The sequence below is a fragment of the Hippoglossus stenolepis genome, chromosome 8, assembly GCF_022539355.2.
Source record: "Hippoglossus stenolepis isolate QCI-W04-F060 chromosome 8, HSTE1.2, whole genome shotgun sequence".
Taxonomy (NCBI): Eukaryota; Metazoa; Chordata; class Actinopteri; order Pleuronectiformes; family Pleuronectidae; genus Hippoglossus; species Hippoglossus stenolepis.
In genome coordinates this window covers 17,557,925-17,578,410 of record NC_061490.1, presented here as the reverse complement: position 1 = coordinate 17,578,410, position 20,486 = coordinate 17,557,925, and the positions used below count along the sequence as shown (strand labels likewise).

The window sequence follows — 20,486 nt, the reverse complement described above, 5'->3', positions numbered from 1 at the left end:
CTGCCCATCTTGATTTCTTTCGCTAAATGAAGCGTCATATATAAGCATGCAGTCTCCGACCCCTGCTGTTTCCAATAGGAGAGGCTAAAGAAAGAACCTTTCCCCTGCCTTTGGATGTAAAATTTCATTTAGTGGTTTTGTATCATCATTTTATACATTATAGAAATTCTTAGAATCTACTTTTCAATTAAATTAAATGTTTTCTATATCATTATGAGTCTGTATTTCCTTAAGCAACTCCTTGTGTCGTGTTGTAGGAGTCACAAAGAGGAAGAAGCTGCAGTGCATCGGACAGAAGAATTAACACCAACCATGACAACAAAGATGGAAACACTTGATCCCTCAACTCTATCAGACGTCAACTCCACTGTGACCTACAACCATAAATCCGAGACCCTGACCCTACCAGGAGGGATCACGTCTGTGGCGGGCATCACCGTGGTGACCGGGGGTGCTGAGCTGTCCTGTGGATCCTGCATGCTGGCCTTTTGTTTTTGGAAAATTCTCGTCGGATTCAGTTGCGTAGGCGTGGGCCTGTGGGACCAGCTGAACAACTCCAGGAAAGGAACGTCTCACTTGCTGGGAATGGGGTTTGTGATTCTGGCCCTCAGCTTCATGGTGGTGGGGAGCATCGTGGCGTACGACCTCCTGACAAAGAAGGAGAGAGCGATGACACAAGCGCACAGAGAGGACGGGAAGGAAGTGCTTGTCGAGAGTGACAGGGTTATTAAAAAAGTCACAGTATAAAGGGACATTCACGAGAGAAGACAAGATAAACTGATGAAAAATATGACTTTTCTGCAGTTAACACACAGTTTTACTGCACAGAAAAAGACATTCCTGTTGTGTTCACTCCAAATCAATACCTCTCTATCTCCTGCTCTCTACTTTATCTTTTAATCTAGATTATATACAAAAGAAGTATAATATATTCCCTCCAGTCTATGTTACTTCCTATTTAATTTTTAAGGGAACATTTGTACTTTTGACTACACTATATCTCAACGACCGTAGTTACTTTGATGATCAATATACACACAAAATATATGAGTATCTTATGAAACATGATTTGTTGTATATGATTTGTTGCACGTTATAGAATAAACGACCTAACAGTATATCCATCATCATCCAGCTTTAACATCTTACAAATTAATGCATCAGTGACAATAATCCCATTTTATTATGTAACACTCTGAGAAGATGATAAGTAACTTTACTTTATATCCTGCTAGTAATACTTGTGTACTTCTACTTTGGGAAAATTGTGAATCCTGTACATTTTCTAACATTTTGGTGTTTTTATTTTGACGTATTCCTGCTTTACGCAGGAATTTGGTGGAATGACTTTCACTTTTGGAACTTGTGTATGCACAGTGGTGTCCAAAAGTCCAAAAGATAATTTTCCCGAAATGACAGATTATTTAAAGATAGATAGAATACAATAAATGGAATAAATATATATATGTGAAATGTGTATGTCTGTGTGAGTGAGAAAGAAACAAGAGGTGGAAATACTAAAGGGAAGAGGATGCAGATTATAATGGTGCACGTTATGACAGAATACAGAAGTGTGCAACACGGTTTGTTCACTCAAATGACACAAAACATACTCTCTCATTTATTGTTAGTGGTATGAAGCTAAATGTTTTTTTCATTCCTTAATATGTTTTGTCAGACCAAGTGAATTAAAGGTAAATAAAAAGGGCTGACATGCTTTTCATGGTGATTTATTTCTCAAAACCTTTCATTATGTCCGTAGGTGCATAAGTATATGAAGTGATATGAACATCTTTCAAGTGAAGCTGGTGTTGGTATTTTTTAATGTAAGTTTTTACTGAAACTGCAAAGAATATGGCTAAGACAACATATTATATTAAAGTGATGATTAATCAGAAGAAGATTAAAGTTAGGCCAATGGTGACCTACTCCAAGTGCAATAACTCGGGATTCACAAAAGGGATTGTGTGAACAGCAGAACTTTTAAACTATTATTAATATTAACTTTGGCTCTGTTCGATTGAAGTGACCTTCTAAGATGTGTGTGTGTGAGAATGAAATGCTAAATGGAATTCAGCCATCATTCTAAAACTGTCCACAAAAGTAAAACATCACCGGTGATAGGACAACAATAAAGTAAAAAGAGAAACACACAATTAGCACAACAGTGAATTAATAGTTTCCTAAAATGTTGTATTAGCAAAACATTAGCCCAAGGTTGCTAATTTAACCTGAAAAAACATCTTAAAAAGAGAGGCAATATGAAAAGATCGTAAATATACATCCATCTGATGGTTATTAATTGTAGACCAGACAAAATTGTGAATGTAACACTGGGCCACAACTGTTGCACATGAAACTGACTCAACACGGCTCGATATAACTATAAATGTACTTAAACTGTGACTGTGTTTGTCTCAAAGATAAAATGTAATATGTAGAACATGTCACATGACATAAGAAAATCAGGAAGAAGAGCAGGGTTGTATGTTAAATGGCTACTGACTAGATCAACATCAACAGAAATCTACAGGGAGAAATAAAACAGGAGGGGGAGATGTGTGAGTATCTCCATCTGCTGGGAGAAAAACTAACTACTTCATCCAGTGACATTTCTCCTTGTGATCTACAGTTGATGTTCTGTGTAACTTCTTCTGTCTAAGCTGTTTCAACAGAGATTATCCCAATCAGTTTTATATAATGACTTCTGAACAGATGCCTCTGAAAAGCAATTGGCTCTGCTGCCTTTAACCTTTCAATCCACTTGAAACCTCAGTAACTTTATCTGACACGGTTCATCAGAGGTGAACGTAAGTACGGCACATTGAGTCCAGTGCATCCTCGTGCTGTAGACCTACAGCAACCAATTTGAAGTACTTGTACCTTGCTCTTCATGCCATTTTACAGTAGGATACCACTAGATTACAAATATTTGCAAATTTAGCAACGTGTTAATTTTTGCATATAGAATATAATAACGTGTTTTTATAAAATAATTTATATTTTAATTTATAAATAAGAAAGTAGTATGAAAAATTCAGTTCACTGACAGGCACATTTTTGTATATTTTGATAATCATCTAAAGCATTATCTTACAAAATGCAAAATATTAAATTTCCCCAGCTTCTCAAATGTAAGTATTTCTATTTTAATTAGTTTTTTATATTTCGGACTATCGAATGGACTAAAAGGCTTTGTGAAGAAGTGGCTTTATAGGCTCTGGGTAATCGTGATCAGTTAATTAATCTAATTTGGACTCGGGATCATATAGCAGATGAATCTAGAATGAAAATAATCATTAGTCACAGACAGTCCTGTAAAAAGCAGTTTAAAATTCAGCCAACTACAAAAGCAAAATGCTGCTTACACATTAATGCGTATAAAAAACTATCTAACTATCTAACGATAATAGTGTCAAAGTCATGTTTTTTGTATTAAATCATTTTACTCTCAATACATTGAGTAAATTTTCCTGAATTAACCTACAGATTTATTTTATGACAAGATTTTCCGTGTGGGAGTTTTACTTGAAGTATTTAGGAAGTGTTTTCTTCTACTTCAGTGAGGATTTAAAGACTTTTTCAAGCACATGGTAATATTACTACTAATAATAGTAATAATAATAATAATAATATTATTATTATTATTATTATTATTATAATACATTTTATTTATACAACACCTTTCATACTTAAAATGCAGCTCAAAGTGCTTTACAATAAAACCAAAGACACGAATAAAACAAAGACATTAAAAAAAGATAAAACTAGCAAAAGGTATAAAAAGAAGTTAAAAAAAAAAACTTTCTCAAACTTTTGGTAGTTCGTTTTTGGGATATTTAGCAAGAAATAGACCTGAGGGAACAGTCAGAACCATAAACATTCAGAGGTGTGTGAGGGTGCTGCACCATCAAGAGACTTGAAAACAAGTTACAATAATTTTAAAATCAATCCTCAGTGATACTGGAAGCCAGTGTAAAGACGCTTAAACCGCAGTAATGTGATCTCTTTTCCTATTTCTCATTAAAACCCTGGCTGCTGAATTGTGTACAAGCTGGAGTCGATGAATGGATTGTGTAATTAATCCTGAATACAGTCCAGGTATAACAACATGTCGTGTTGACTTCCAGACCGTGTAAACCACTGAGGGTCCCACAGCACCAGAGTCCAGCTGATCGACAGGTATGTGAAGCATGTGCACAGGTATCTCTGGACTCAGATCACATGACCTGCTCCGTCACGTGTCAACGTTCAAGTTTCAGGAAACTTTTTTTTTTCTTCTCCTTCCGAAAACAAAAAACTCGCAAGGTCCCGCCTCTGCGCGTCGCCTATTGGCTACAGCGGACGGCAGCAGCCCTCTGATTGGCCAGCTGCCTGGACGGGGTGTCCGCTGGTCGGAATCAAACGACGCCTCCTTCTTAAAAAACTCGTTTGAGAGTAATTGAAAATCGAGCCTGAAGGAAAATAATCGGAGTTTGTGCATGTGGAGGGAAGAGAAGTGACATGTATCCACTGGAGAGTCGTTCAGGTGAGTTCGTGAAGCTGCGGCTGAACGAAGCGACGCCTCGGGTTTGTCTGAACTTTGGGAAGTTTGCTGCCAAACGTCTGTCAAGGTGTCCGCTGTCACTCCTGACTTATTCATACCGTGTGTCCGTATCAGGAGGCGAGCTAAGCTAATTAGCCTGTTATGTTTGTGTGTGTTTGCACCGTTTGGATCTGGGTGTGCTATTTGTGGTGCTGATCCACACACACACACACACACACACACACACACACGCACGCACGCGCGCACGCGCACACACAAGTACACGCACACATCTGCATTGCATAATACCCACCGATCAGAGGTGCAGAAATATCAACCCTAAAGATCAGCTGTGTTAAATACCGAAGAGTTTTCTGTCTATGAAGAATGTATTGATTATTCACCTCCTCTGGTGACCTGGCTCCTGTTGTGCTGTCTTTCATTTCGAGAGGGAAAAACTTTCCTGTGGCTTAAAATGTTGGATTTAAAGGGAAATAAATCCAGGCATGAATGTGTGACTGGGTTTAACCTAAGCTGTTCAGTATGTTAACATTGCTAAGCCAACACTAACAGGTTATTGATATTTCATGAATGTCTGTTTTGTTCATAAAATCCACCAGTGGCATTGAAATGTCATCCTCACTGTGCAGATGCTTTGATTTGTGTTTGCTGCTAAACAAACCATGTTAGTCACAGACAGTAAGAGCAGAAAACCACACAGCCACGTTGAACTAATTATTATCTTTGTGGTAAATTGCTGATAAACCGAAAAATGGATTTATCAGACAAAGCAAATGTCTGTTTCTTGACATTTCTTTGGCAAATGTAGATAATATTTCATCATTATACATCTTTGAATGTTCTTGTTTTCTCTTTCAGGATGATCCGAGTCGCGGTGCAGCGACAGTCAAAGAGGACGCTGTCCTTGTCGAGTCCAAATGGAACATAGAGCTGCAGAGGATGGGTGGTGCCGGTGTTTGCAATAATGTTCGAAAGCTAGATAAACTAGTTGTGTTAGTCGGTGAGAAAGTGTTGTAGGATTGTTTTCCTTTGGCCTTGAAGTCGAGAAACCATTTTGACAGTTAATACAGCAGATACACTAACCTGGCTGATGGAGTACACTGACCGAGTGCTGTGTGGGACAGGGGAGGTGGAGCTAGACCCCAACATTGTCAGTGAAGAGGCTGGAAAACTGTATTCAGAACTACAGGTAAGTGTTTTCTACTTCATTTATCTATCCAAGAAAATGTTTTTCTGAATGAAATCAGTGTTTAAATGTGTTTGTGCACACCTGCTTTCTCACTGGGCTGCTTTGCACAATCGCAGACCGTTATCGAGACCCATGGTGAAGGTGTGGTGGCGACGCTGGTGCCCATTTTTGTGTGGGTGCTGGAGGGGCTGGCCAGCTGTAAAGCCCAGCTGAGAGACCGGGAGGAGGAGGCGGAGAGGGAGAAAGCTGAGCGAGAGGAGCTGCTGGAGAGATACCAAGCAGAGAAAGCACTAAGGAAAGGAAGTCAAGAGGTGGGGCATTGATAAAATGTTAGAAGTGTGGATGTTGTTGGGTTATAGCATGGTTTTCATTCCATGTTTTTGAACTTTAAAATGTTTGTTAAATTATTTGTGTTTTTTTTAGAGGTATCTGGAGCTGGATGACCAAATTGAGCAGGAGAGGAGAGCCATGAAGGGGAGGGAGAAGGGGAGAGAACGACGAGAGAGAGAGCTAGAGAAGAAAGCAAGACAGCAAGCCGATCAGTGTGAGTATTTGAATAGTAACTGTGACAAATGACTTATGATCCATGTGCATTATTTCAAACATGTAATCATTTCTTGAAGAGCTACAGAGTTTTTAATTATCCTAAATCCGACATGTGGACTGTGTGATGTGTTATCGCTGGAGACTGATTCTAACAAGCAAAGCTACATTTGTTTTCTATTTTTCCAGTGGTGGCCTTGGAGGAGCAGAAAGCAAATCTAAGTAGAGAGCTGAGCTCACTGAGACATTCTCACAACAAGGTCAGACACTGTTGTTTAGTCTACAGCTCTGTGTGCTTTTGTATCCTCACACAGTGTTACACAATATTTAACCTTTGGTTTTCCATTATTCTATTCCTCACATATCACTGATGTTATCTCCTTTCAGTTGGCTCTCCAGTGTCGGGAGCTTCTGGAAAAGAGAAAGGATTCTGAGCGGGATTCTCCTTTCAGGTTTTTCATACCAACTTATTTTAATCAAAAACTAATTGTATACCGAACATAATGTCTCTCATAGGAATGCTATGCAAATTGTATCTCAGTAAGTTAGAGGTATGACAGCAGGACTGCAGCTTTATTGTAATACATATACAGTGTGCCGTGTATTCTTAGTAAAATATGTACTATATCAAACTTGAAAATGGCACTTTAAGACCATTTTGTAAATCTAAATGCTAGTTTAGTATGTGTATTGCTTTGATTGACACATTTATGGAAATGATTAACTTATTAGCCAGGAAGGTATTTTACCTTTTAGAGCTTATGTTTGAAAAATGTTTGTTGCAATTTTCCAAATAAATAACCGTTCTTCAGTAGATGTTGATGATGGCTCACAGGGTATAATTCAGTAGTGGTGCAAAATGTAAGAAAAACATAGTTAAACTATTTATTCACTTGACTTTTCTGTGAAACCCTCCATGTTACATGTAGGAATCACTTGCGTTCCAAGAATGCTGAATCTCCATCCCCTCAAGTTTTGTCAGAATCCAGTGTAAATGAAAAGGTGAACAGATTCTCACTTTTCCACACCTTAAAGCCATTTTAATAAATAACAAGATTTTGGCAGATAAGTAGTAATGCTGTTCTGTTTTTCCTGAGCAGATGATTCAAAGACCACATTCACACTCTGGTCCCCCCCGTCTGGAGGACCTCGTCGCCAAGGAGGACAAGGCGATAGACATTGCAGCGAAGTCCACCGCGGATCAGTTTATCAATGACATCATAAGCTCCACTCCTGAGCTGGCCCAGTTTCACGGCCGTGTGGATGCAAGGTAATAAAGTGATTTGTGTCAGTTAAAGCTCTGAGCGGAAAGTATGTCAGTGGAGTAACCATTAACTAAACCTGTGTTCTTTTTAGCTGATAAACAAGTTCACTCAGAAAACTTTCTTGTCATTTCTCACATTTCTTTTTCTTTCACATTTAGACCTAACGATGAGGAGCCACCAAGCAATGAGTCGGAGAGCAGCTTGGAGGAAGAGATGAAGGGGGTGGAGGAGGTGGAGGAGGATAAGGGAGACAAGGAACACATAGAAGAAGAGGGGGACATGCATGGAAAAGATAAGGAGGAGGAGGAAGAGGAGGTGGAGGAAGAAGATAGTATGGAGTGGGAGCTTCGCAACAACGACTCTGTGTTTTCTGAACTGTCGGAGCTGAGTCGGGATTATGTGGAGAGTGTGGACCGCGGGGCCAGTGTCAGAGGTAAGTTCGTAAAAAGACAGAAACGGGTGACCCCATATTCTGACCCCATATGTGGCTGCAGATACAAAAAGATATCTCAGCATCAAGGCCCATGTTCATTCACTGAAGCACAAACTAAATGATCACAGACACAAAGTGAGTGATGACAGACATTGGAGTTGACAGACATTGGTTTCTAAAAATAATTTGGCAACTATGCAAAACTATTTATACTCTGCCAACATCAGATGCAGTAGTACATTCGTGAAAAAGTTTCTTTGTTGAGGTTTCGTAAAAGTTGAGTTCCTTTTTAACTGTTTTACACCATCCCATGTAGTGCCAAGTAAATAAAGACATTTAGATCTGGTGTTGATTGCTCTCAGTGTTGTAAAGGGTGTATAACTGTGTGTCAAGTGTTTTTAACATTTTTTATTTCCGTATAGGCAGTGCGGACCAGTTTGAGGAGATTCTGTCTCAGTATGAGGAACTGAAAGTCACCTAGTGAGTGTTGTATTCAATTTATCTGACCCTGTTAAATCAAGTGTGGTTTCTGGGTGTTCTGGGGATTTTCCAAAATGTTAAAACTGCTTCGTCTCGTAGAAACAAATCAACCAATGGAGAAAATGTTACAGTAACTAGCTGTTACTATGAATACCAAAGTGATTGTCATTTTCTTCATAACATAAAAATATTTATCTTTGGCTGTGATTGTTATATTTTCAGCGAGTTGGTAGATGCTGCCCGCAGAGCTCTGATATCTCGGGTAGTGGAGCTGACTGATGACCGTTCAGCTCTTAAACTGGAACTCACCTCTCTTCAGGAAACAGTCTCTCGATTAGAGGGGCGGGTGAAGGAGAAGGATGACGAAGCCAAGAGGTGCAGAAATTTATTTGTGGTATCTTCTGATTGTTCATTAATTCTTTTGACTTTTTGTAAAAAAATGGTTGCATTTATTTTTCTGGTCATAATACTGTTAAAACTGCTGTTACAATAACTTTTTGCTGCATATCCACTGTTTTTTATAGACTTCGTAAAGAACTGGAATCATGTCAACCGGAGGATCCTGACGTAAGAGAGGAGACATTGTTATTGTCACACTTTTATTTACAGTAACAATGCATTTCGGAAAATTTTCTTTTACCCTTCAACTCCTCAGTGTAAGTTTCAACCGATGCATGTTCCCCATTAAATAACATCAATCTTCCTCCTCAGGCCTCTTCGCGTTACTTCTCTCGTGCTGAAATGGCTCGTGTTGTTATGGAGAAGAACCAGTATAAGCAGCGTCTGTTTGACCTGCAGGAGGCAGTGAGACTTAGTCAGACAGTCAGGTAACTTTTCTCCTCAATCAAAATCGAAACATATGTCTTTGGATCGGTTGTTAATTTATTCATTTTAAGGTCTATAGAGTTTATTGTTCGGTCCAACACAGCTGTGCCTCCAATCTCATTTGGTGTTTTCTTTTTTTTAAATAGAGCAACAAAGGGAGTGAGGTTAACAGAGGACAGGAGTGTTTGGAGAAGGTAAGTGTTTGTTTTATCTCTCATCTCACTTCACTGTAATTAGTCATGTCCTTGTTGTGCACAAAAGCAAGTGCAGCCTAAAACAACATCGGTGGCCTGGTCCTGGGCCGTGCTGCTCTTTGTCAGGGGATAAAACCGGTAGTAAAGCTGCAGTGACATACTGAAATATAGTAAATTTGGATGGTGAACATTAAAGCAACCCTAATTTATGACATCAACCTTCTGTTGATAATGGCAACCTGAAGTCAAGAGACTCGCATCAAAACTGAGGGAATGTTGGTCTGCAGGGTCTCCAAAGTAATAACTGAAAAAAATTGTGAAAGCAGGGACAAGGTAACGTGAGGGTTGGGAGTGTGTTTGGATTCAAACTCTGTCAATGGCAACACAGAAAGACTGAGATAAACAAATGTACAAAGTAATAGCAAGTGTGGTAACATGTTGCAGTCAGACAGCAGTTTTATGATCTATAAAAACTATCAATAATTGTGTCTTTATTATAGGTTCAACATCTTGTTCGGCCTGTCAAAGGAAACCTTAATCCCACCTCCTGCGTCCGTAATCCTCTCACCAGCTTCCCCATCAGTCGCCCGCTCTCCTGTGAGGTCCCTGCAGCTACCGGCTGTCACTCAGGCTGAGTAAGCAACTATATCTTGCCATGTCACTCTTGAATCATATCGACTGGCTCAGGAAAGCTGGTTAACACCCGGAGCTTTCTCTCTAGGTCTGCTTCTCCAGCTGCTCTCTCACCTCGTGCCAGGAGGAAGGAGCTCTACAGAGAAATCCGCACGCACATTTGGGGAACTCTGGGAAAACGGCAGATACATGGCTGGAGCACACCGCTGGCAAACACTCAGGTAATAGAGACACACGTGGCTGTACAGGAAGGTGACTGTCTGGGAGGGACTAGGCTAAAAACTGCCAGGGTTTTTGATTATGACTTGACATCTTTTAACCAAACCAAAGGGTCTCATCCATCGAACAAGCTACACCAGACACTACAGAGAATTGAACTTACCCAGACATATGTTGATGTGCACAGTCCTATCAATATCCTGGAGTTTACATACTGTATCATTATTTTAGGAACCCCATGAACCTGCCCCAGAGCCTAAAGATGTGCCGGTTCTAGTGCAGCTCAGGTTGTTGGATCAAAGAGACTCCACTGCTAAGGTAAATCCTGCCTTTGCAATACAGAGACTTTACGTTACAGTTAAACATGGTTCCTAACTTCTTCTTCTTCTTTCTTGTTTTCAGTTGAACTGTGCGGTTTCAGTCACACCTGAAGTCTCCGGAGAGGCCACTGTAAGTCTGTCATTATCCTGGTGAAACGTCAGCTGTAGTCACACTTTAATCACCATGTACCTGAACAGTACCATCCAAACCATAACTAACGCTGACTAGATACAAATTTCATGCATCTCATCTTTCCAAACCCCATATGCGTCCCTCTCTGCCAGTGTTCTGTATGGGTAGTTTCTGGTCCTGCCTCCAGCAGTGATATTACAGTGATTGATCCAGCACACTCCAACACAGTACTGGATAAGTTCAGCCTCCCTCCCACTGCTCCTGCACTCTGCATCTGTGCTGTGCCTCCCATAGGTCAGTGCTGGTACAATGGGCTGCCTGCAGACATCATATCTCATGTATTCTGTACTTGTATTATCCCCTCATACCATGCTCACATTTTACTGGTCAACACTGCTTGTCTAACTTTTTCTTTGACATAATCTTTCTGGTCTTGTTTTGTCAGGTGGCACGGCAGGAACTGTGTGGATTGGAACTCAGGAAGGAAGGTAGCGCCTGCTGAATAAGCAGCTCACTTCAAAAAAGTTGTGCTCTCTGTGAGTAAAATACTTGTTGGCAAAGCATTTTGACCAACTGTCTCACCTCCTTTCTCCCATTGTCCCTCTCTCTCACAGTATACTGGTTCATTCGGCCTCTGTTGGCAAGAGGGACTGTCTGCAGACTGTTTTCCTGTCAGAGGGTGTTTATTCACTTACGTGAGTTGTTTGCACTCTACTTGAACTATTCATGTATTAGTATTTATTTATCAGCTTTCAATTATTTCCTGTCTTAATGTTTTATTTTTTTGTCTATATGTTATGCTTTTGTTTTATATTATATTATATCATAGTAATAAAGATATACTTGACCTAATCTCACAGGTATTCCCAGGGTCAAGTCGTAGCTGGTTTAGCTGACGGGTCCTTAGCGTTTTTCTCACACGGCTCAGGTAATGGTTTCCTGTTTTCTCTTTAGAGACAAAACATGTTTATTCGTATAGCATCATTCAGACCAAAGTGATTAACTCCAAGACGACATTAAACTTTGAATTTAAATTTAATTTAGAAAACATTCTGCATACTTCACATATCTTATAATGGTGACTCTGAAGTAATGATAACTGTGATTGACAGGTGGCTGGAATCTGCAGTCGCACTCAGTGGTGCCGCTTGGATCAAACCCAATGCAGCCTATTCGCTGCTGTCTTGCAAAAGATGGCCGCTTGTGGGCGGGATACTGGAACAGAGTCCATGTGGTTGACATTGACCAAAAGAAGGTTGAGGTAAGAAACAGACAGAGGAGATACCTTCATTGTATGTGTCTCATGTTCTCTGTGTTGTAGATCTCACCGATATTATCATCATCTCACTTTACAGAAAACGTTCTCAGTGTCTGAGCGCAGTGAGCAGCAGGTTCGTTTCCTGTGTGCCGGTGGAAGTGGTGTTTGGGCCTCATGTCGACTTGATTCAATCCTCAGGCTGTTTGACTGGTTCACTGGACGGCTGCTACAGGAAGTGGATTTTTCCGCTTTGGCCACTAAAACATTAGGTGCTAATACAGTTTTGTTTTTTTTCACTTAGAAAATAAGCAATTTAATTTGTAAATGAAACTAATTTGTTGTGTTTGGAATCTATATTGTCTAAAATTGTACTGTCTCATGGTATGAGAATTTAAATAATGATAATCTATAATCAAACTTACACAAGGTCAAAGCAGTTGTTGCCCAAACTGAACTATCTCTGTCTCCCTCTGTAGGCCAACACTTCCTCACACTCTCACCTCTGCAAATCTCATCTCTCTCTGTCATCTCTGGTCGTCTGTGGGTGGGCACCGGAGGTGGAGCCATTTTCTCCATCCCATTATCCATAAGTAAGTTATATTTAGACTGAATTGGTTGCTTGAATTTAGTATTGTCAGAAAGGTGCTCTTTTAAGTATCACCTACTTCAATGACTGTTCACAGCATCGGCAGCTGTTTCCATTCCATATTGCTCCATTGCATCAGCCCAGCTGTGTTACCATGGACACAGACAAGCTGTCAGATTCATCATTGCTGCGCCTGGTAAGATTTTGATACCTGTTACTCAACACGGTGAACATCTTCGGTGACCTGTTAATTAAGAGAGATCCTTCAGAGATTAATGCAGCATGTGTCTGTGTCCCAAAGGTTGTTTGATGACCTCTCCTGGCAGCAGCACTGTTACTACCTCTCAGTTGGTCCTCAGTGGAGGAGAGGGCTACATCAACTTCAGAATTGGTGAGTTGAAGAACTGGAAATTACTATTGTTGCGTCAACTTATTTAAATCTGTGTAATTCATCCACCATTTTAGTCAGTGCTTAGTTCATAAAAGGCCTAACGGAGCCATCTACTCCCCCAGGAGACGATGCGAGCGACACATCGGATGAGTCGACCCAAACTACGCCTCAACGGTCTGACCGCAGTCAAATGATCATCTGGCAGAATACCACCCCCTCTGTGCCCAGCCCTTCCCTCTGACATTGATTGTAGGAGCAGATGAAGATGACGTAGATATAGAATCACCAGCAGACAACAGGGAAAAGGGTGCTTTCATGAACTAAATGAAAAAAACATCTCAGTGTGGCAGAAAAAAAATAGAAAATACAGGATTTACACTGTTTCCTTTTTGTTTACCTCATTCATTTTGTGTATATGTTGTGACTGGATTATTAATGGATGATGCCTTGGATGGTGCCTTCATCTGATTTCATATCAGTGTTCTACAATAGATTAGTAATTCAGCTGCTTGATTCTTAATAGATCGTTTTTAACTTTGTACTAACAATGCACTCAGTCTCACTGACAAACAGCTCTTATACATTTACTGCTTGTCCAAGAACCTGCAGATTTGTCCTTATTCCACCATGTGACATAAGGTCTCTGGATCATTACGTTAAACTTCATCATGTGGCTGCTTTTCAAGCTGCTGTGTAGGTGTTTGTTCTTAACTGTGAACTGACAATCTGTGTTACTCTACTCTCACCTTAAAGACTGTTTTAAATCTGTTGATGCTGCAATGAGATCTGTGATACTTTTTTGCAATTTCCATGTATAAACTAAAATTGTACCCTTCGACATTGCATGTGGTGTAATTACAAATAAGTGCACATTATAAATGTGTCTACATGTTTGTGTGTCTGATATCTCATCCCCTAAATGAAAGGTGTTACTTTCTGTCCTTAAAATGTATTTATTTTCTCTATTACTTCTTTACTTTGTGTATTTTCTTTGAATGGCATGAAATGCTTTTGATGTCTTAATTTATTTCGTATTCTCATTTGATTTCATTTATCTTTTCTAAAATAAGGGAGGGGGGATTATTTCAAGTGTCCTTTGGGGTATTTATGTGACGTTAAAGGTTTGTGCACACATGTGGTCATGACAGCTCCTTGTACAGAGATTAAGATTTGAGAGATTGAGTTGACTCAGCTGTGCCGCAACATTATTTTCATCATTAAAATGTCTTCAGTGTCAATGTATTAACTTTTATTCTGAGTGGTGTTGTCATAATCTGGTGCAGCAACACAACTAGTAAAATCTAAATGTGGAATGATGAAAAAGGAAATTGACAAAACATACTGCTGGTTTATCTTTTTAATCTTTACACACTGGAATCTATAGTGCTGCATGTTATATTAATATCAGTCTGGTCCACATACAGTATATTAAGCAGAGACATACATTTTCTATACAAAAACACAATGATTCACTGGAGGTCTTTGTCAACTCCATGAGATGAGTAACAGCAGTGACACTCCTTTGCCCCAGGCAGTCTGGCCTGCTGCCTGGTTTGATACAGCATGTCATTTAATGGCGGCTTCTTATGTTGGGCTGCTGCGAGTCCTTGGCAGCCGTATTCTGCGACTCAGGGAGCGGGCAAGGCGGTCCACCGCTCCCCCCATGGTTCCCCCCAACTCCTTTTTGGAGGTCAGACCGTCAATGTTGCCACTGTACCACATGACCCAGCCGGCCAGGGACAGCAGCACCAGCAGTGCTCCCGAGTACACCAGCAGATCCCCAAAGTCCCGCCCTTGGATCTCCAGTGGGGCAAAGACCCCCAGCAGCAGGGATATCACCCCCAACAGGTCCATCAGCACCGCGAACACCAGGGCCAGCTTACAGTGGGACAACCCATCATACTTGTGTGCCATGCCTGGAAAAAAAAAAGATGACGATGTTATATCATGTCATCATATACAAATAATGTAGCTTCAAAAAATATTCTAAACTTATTCATTGCATTTACTAAATAAATATACATATATATTGTAAAGTGGACTTCTACAACACACATAAAGGGATTTCACAATAACCTGCAGAAACACATTACTAGTTACAATGCAGGTTTTTGTTTTCTTACACATGCACCAGTTCAGGCAGGTACCACACCTGTCCTAACGCATGACAGAGCAGTGAGGTCTACACACTGACAAACACATCTTCTGAGTAAACAAAACCACAGAATCCACTTACCTCTACGTTCCTACTTTGCCGAGTATCTCAAAGTCGTCGTGTTTACGATGAAAATCGTGTTTCTTGCGTATTTCCGCATGAGGTCGATGAGAAACGAGCACTCGCCAGTGAAATGTGACACCTCGTCACCTGCTCTACCTGTCCTGCGGTTTCTCTGACGCCCTCACAACACACTGTCACAGCTTTGTTATGAATTATCCGAGGTATATACAGTATGTCCCTGGTACTCTTTTGTACTTGTATATGCATTTTAAAAGCTGCAATTACTGTCACAAACTAATACATAATTTGTATAGAACATCTGAAAATTACTCGTGAATGAATACGTTTTATTTTTTCAATTAATTTATCATAGGTGCATTTTAAAAACTGTATTAATCAAATATCAGAAAATTGCCCATGAATATGGACGTTTACAGCACCTATAATTATTTATTTTACTTATTTATTATATGTTCATTTTAAAAGCTGCAAATACTGCCACAGGCTAATTAATGATATTTATCAAACACATGAAAATCTTTAATTACTATCAAAAGCTAATTAATCATATTTATCAAATATCTAAAAATGACCCGTCAGTTTGTAAGTTTACTGCACCTATGAGAATTTATTTTTCCTATTCATGTTTTCACCAACGATATAAAATAGTAACACAGTTTAATATAATAACATATAAATAACATTTTACTTCACCAGGGACGATCATTAATTACATGACTTCCGGAAATGACGCGGGAGAGGGAGTTAAAAAAAAAATAAAAGAGCGATAATTGTTATTGTTAGCTTGTTAGCTAGCAGCTGAGCTCGACAGATGGGGATATGACAGAGTAATAACGACTTATTACATGTGCACGATTCAGTTATTACAAACGTAAAGTGGTACGTACCGACCTCTGCGGCATCTATTTCTTGTAACGTAGACACCGCGGTAACGTGTGAACGGCGGAATTAAAGACTGGAGAGTAAAGAAAGAAGAGGGTTGTTTTATTTTATTCGCAGCTAAATCTCTGCTAACGTCACACGAGGCTAACACAGTGTGGAGCTAATGTCGCCTCCATGAGAGCACATTACCAGGCCGCCATGAACTCATACGCCAGTAACACATGTTGTTTAAATGTTTCTGTTTATACGAACATAACCTGGGAAGCATATAATGATGCTCGCTCTGTTTTTTCTGCCTGTTTAGTTTCTATAACAGTGGGACGTTATGAAATCTCAGCGACTCGCTTCATCCTCAAATAAATGAAATATGAACACAAGTGCAGTTTTTGTGTGTAGCTCAGTCGCTGCTGTGCACTGGTGTGAAATGTCCCTGTTTATCCCATATCCACAGTCTGATGACATTTCTGCTAAACCCTGACACTAATCCAACATATGTCAGGGCTCTGAGATGGAGAACGGAAACAGGACTGATGCTGCTTCCACATCCAAGAGCCACGCAGGCTCCCTCCACCTGCAGAGTAAGACTTTGAACGCTCAAAGTAAATCTATTATTATTATTATTATCATGCCTTTATGTCAACCTTGATAATCTTTTACTCTGCATGTTTTCCTTTCCCAGCTCCAAAAAACGAGGATGCTTATGAAATTGCCATCCCCTATGAGGAGAGCAACTTTGAGCAGCAAGGGTTTTTCAACCAGAGTGATCAGAATTTTGATGGTGAATGACAGAATCAGTCCTTTACATTTTATTTTTAACTGCACAATAACGTCATTGTTCACGGTAAAGTTTCGTAATAATACACCTAGTTTGTCCAACGCAGATTCGCCCCCATCCGCTGGTCCGTCTCCAGGCAACAACTCATACATGGTGATCACCAACCTGCGCACCCAGCTGCAGATCTCTCTGGAGAAAAACTCTTGGCTTCAGAAAAGAATTGAGGACCTGGAAGAGGAGAGGGATTTCCTCCGGTGCCAGCTGGACCGCTTCATCTTTTCCACAAAGAGCCAGGGACAGGAGCAGAGTCAGAGCCAGTACAGTAACGGTGAGGACAGGGGACAGGTGTGAGATGACAACGTGCCCAACAACCTTTTGAGAAGTGGCTCACTCGTAACAGAACTTACTTACTTATTTGCATTTGTCTCTCTGTAGGTTATGAATCCAGGCGATTCAACTGGAGGGTAAGACGAGAGGAGGATCGTCCTGCTGGTAAAGGCAAATATTTGTGTTATTTCTGTTAAATTAACCTTTCCAGTCATTGTTAGATATGGTTGATAATATCCACACATCTGAGCTTAAATTGCAGATTCTCAATTGTTACTGCCACCTTTTCCTTATAGAGCAACAGAAGTCGGCTGCAGAGCATTTCCCCTCACGTCAGTTTATCCAGCGAAGGCCTGGTCCTCCAACTATGGTGCCTTCCAAAAACCACGTCTCCAGTCCGCTAACCAATCAGCTTGCCTCTATGAACGCTTTGTTCAGCTCTACACAATCACAGGCCCTCTTGCAAAGCCATAGCCACAGCAACGCCAGTACGACAGCCGGGGGCAGCAGTGGCAACAGCAACAGTGGACATGGCAGCATAGGTCCAGGTATGGGATAAAGCTCAGTATTACCCTCGTTAATCTGATGAAATCAATGTTTTGTTCATGTGGGTTTTACCTATGGATTGGTGAAGGAGATTATTTTCATGTTTTTTTCTTTCTAGATTCCCTTTCACTTCTGGGGGAATCTGAAGAGTACTTGGACCAAGACGGGTACCTTGAGGAGGAAGAAATGATATCAGGGGAAGATGTAATGCAAGATACCCTTAACAGCAACAGACACCAGTTGAAGAGAAGGCGAGTCTTCCGAGCTCCTAGAGAGCGGCAGAGAGGTAAGTGACATGAATCAACATTTTGGTATTATAATTTATTATAATTATAATTTCTGTTATGAGGCTGCTGTCGCTAAGTCTCTGCTCTCTCTCATTCTTCAGTGAAAGATGCTGCTGGAGTGCTGTTTCGCTACAAGAAAATCCTGCTTACATACCAGCGTCTGAAAAACATGTCCAAAGCCTTCCAAATCCATGGTGTGGACCGCAACACGGTGGCTTCCACTACACCCATAGCTGAGCTTCTATTAGTGGCCCCAGAGAAGGTGGCAGAGGTGGGCGAGTTTGACCCGTCCAAGGAGAAGCTGCTGGACTACGCCCGGCGCTGCTACACTGCCCTGGATGAGGAGACACTCAGCAGAGTGCAGGCCTTGAAGAAGAATAACCTGCTCTTGCCCATCTCCTACAGGTTCAGACACTGAGATAGACAGAGGAATGGGGAAAAACCACAAAACTTTAAAGCTGGTGGTTGAGAGGAGAGGAGAGGCAGTTGGGTTCTGCTGCAGCAGACCAGCTCACCTCTCAGGCACAGAGATGTCCAGAGGGATGAAATATTTTAAGAACTCAGCATCCTGAATGTGGCCATTTAGGCTTCAGCTGAGATCTTTGCTTGTCAGACAATTAAAGTTCTCATGTCCCTTTTATTATCAACAGTCAGACAATTAAAGTTCTCATGTCCCTTTTATTATCAACAGTCAGACAATTAAAGTTCTCATGACCCTTTTATTATCAACACAGAGCAGTTGGAGCAAATTGATATTGAGGATGTGTCAGTTGCAGCTGGAAAGGGAAACTACATGGCTTTTATTTCTCAAAGAGCAAAATGGCATGTCCGACTTATTCAGAATCTCTGAACGAGAATGTGTCTTTGCTATTAGGTTTATAGAAGTATTGCTTTTAAATGAGTGTAGCCAATGTAGCTCATACATATTTCAGAGTTTAGGTTCAGAGACACTCACGTTTTACCTTCTTTTCATCCAGATCAGTTTGAGGCGAGATGTTCATTAACTGACTTCTTGGATCATTTCAGTTGCTGGCTCCCTAAATGATTTATAATATTGGGAATTTTTATCACTTTACTTGTGTGCAATTTTGAAACTGACCTTAAAATATGGTAATCAAAATCTTGTGTGTGTTAGCATGACACTTCACTCCATAGATGTTGCCATGCTTTTAGGAATTATCAGTGATTGTTTCATATTTATATTGCTCTATGGGTCTATTATTTTTTGCATTGTCATCATATCAACTATTTACACTTGCCTTAAGACATTTTTTGTGATTTCCTCTATTTGTCACATCATTTTGAGTTCGCTTTTCCTTTCTACTTCTACAGACTTAAAGGGAAGGAAGAACTCATCAGACAAAGAGACAGATGAGATTTTGAAGTGACTATAGTAAACACTAGTTTAAACATATTATGTGGTGGAAATGCATTACTGCAACATAAGCCACGTGGTTTTTATTAAAAATAAAAAACACAAACACAAACATTGGTGATATTGTATGTTTGCCTCATAATAATAAGGCAAGTCCCAGTTTTAAAAATAGTACTGCAGCATTTCTCATTGTATCAACCCTTTTTGTAATTATCTGCACTAAAAATACACTAAAGGTAACTTCTTATTCTTCTGATATTGAGGCTCTTGAAATGATTTTGTGACAGTGATACCTTTTGTAAAATATGGTACAGAGCATTTACACTAATTATTACTAAAATTACTATTTGTAACATTGTGTAACTTTTGCTTCTTTGTGAATTCTTTTTAGTCACAAATCATTTTACAGTGTGACTTACAGCATCAGTAAAAGCAGCTAGCATGTGCACACAGGATGTGTTATTGCTTCCCAGTGTGTCTCTGCAGATTCATGTGATACAAGCTATTTGACGAAGCTGTTGTTTATACAGGTCTTGTCAAAATTCATAATTTTCCAAGCAGCATATTGTATGATAATGTGTGGTGTCCATGCCAGTACAGTGACATGATATGAGCTCTTATTTCAAAACAGGGTACTGTGAAATACGCTGACTTACGGCTTCAAGTGTCATTATTTAATGGAGCATTTTCATGAAACTAAATATCGACTGGTTCTCCTATTCATGTGTGTAAGGTGCATAGCAAGATGCAGTGTTTTAGAAAACAACAATCTGTATAATTTTTCGGTCTCATATTTATGTATATGGAGTCAAATGTGTATCTCACATAATGGCAGTTATTCAACAAATGTATATTGAGAATCAAATGTCATGAACACAGTTGATTTCTTACCGAACATGTATATTTATTAAGCTGTAAGATCCAACCTCACTCACTGAAGGCAAATACTTATGATTCATGGACTGTACTGCGAAGACAGAAATGTGATTAAAACATTTGATTCCCTACATATAAAGCTGATTTCTTATTCTGTTCTATAC

The 20,486-nt window shown here is 40.0% G+C and overlaps 3 protein-coding genes across 6 annotated transcripts; 2 read left to right on the top strand and 1 right to left on the bottom strand.

Annotated features, from left to right (window-relative positions):
- Window positions 1–4,383: 4,383 nt before the first annotated feature.
- Window positions 4,384–14,257, top strand: si:dkey-17m8.1 (C-Jun-amino-terminal kinase-interacting protein 4). The gene is made up of 28 exons (XM_035162605.2): window positions 4,384–4,528; window positions 5,405–5,735; window positions 5,852–6,046; window positions 6,159–6,279; window positions 6,468–6,538; window positions 6,666–6,730; window positions 7,208–7,280; window positions 7,379–7,548; window positions 7,702–7,976; window positions 8,399–8,456; window positions 8,679–8,831; window positions 8,981–9,023; window positions 9,168–9,283; window positions 9,428–9,475; window positions 9,976–10,110; window positions 10,197–10,329; window positions 10,559–10,645; window positions 10,730–10,777; window positions 10,933–11,074; window positions 11,226–11,268; window positions 11,395–11,475; window positions 11,641–11,708; window positions 11,893–12,041; window positions 12,136–12,307; window positions 12,515–12,628; window positions 12,722–12,820; window positions 12,926–13,015; window positions 13,138–14,257. The coding sequence occupies exons 2-28, from the start codon at window positions 5,637–5,639 to the stop codon at window positions 13,254–13,256; spliced, it is 2,967 nt and encodes a 988-aa protein (XP_035018496.2). The 5' UTR covers window positions 4,384–4,528; window positions 5,405–5,636; the 3' UTR covers window positions 13,257–14,257.
- A 100-nt stretch (window positions 14,258–14,357) lies between these two features.
- Window positions 14,358–15,420, bottom strand: LOC118113257 (transmembrane protein 238). The gene is made up of 2 exons (XM_035162781.1): window positions 15,252–15,420; window positions 14,358–14,931 (listed from the first exon to the last, which is right to left on the bottom strand). The coding sequence occupies exon 2, from the start codon at window positions 14,927–14,929 to the stop codon at window positions 14,600–14,602; it is 330 nt and encodes a 109-aa protein (XP_035018672.1). The 5' UTR covers window positions 14,930–14,931; window positions 15,252–15,420; the 3' UTR covers window positions 14,358–14,599.
- Window positions 15,421–15,976: 556 nt separating this feature from the next.
- On the top strand, window positions 15,977–20,461 carry ccdc106a (coiled-coil domain containing 106a). Of its 4 annotated transcripts, none has more exons than XM_035162711.2 (8): window positions 15,977–16,133; window positions 16,588–16,714; window positions 16,816–16,914; window positions 17,018–17,239; window positions 17,347–17,403; window positions 17,535–17,786; window positions 17,903–18,070; window positions 18,173–20,461. In XM_035162711.2, the coding sequence occupies exons 2-8, from the start codon at window positions 16,645–16,647 to the stop codon at window positions 18,487–18,489; spliced, it is 1,185 nt and encodes a 394-aa protein (XP_035018602.1). In that variant the 5' UTR covers window positions 15,977–16,133; window positions 16,588–16,644; the 3' UTR covers window positions 18,490–20,461. The 4 variants fall into 4 exon arrangements, with proteins under 4 accessions (XP_035018602.1, XP_035018599.1, XP_035018600.1 ...); XM_035162708.2 differs by having other exon boundaries at window positions 17,347–17,409; XM_035162709.2 differs by having other exon boundaries at window positions 15,989–16,081; window positions 17,347–17,409.
- Window positions 20,462–20,486: the final 25 nt, after the last annotated feature.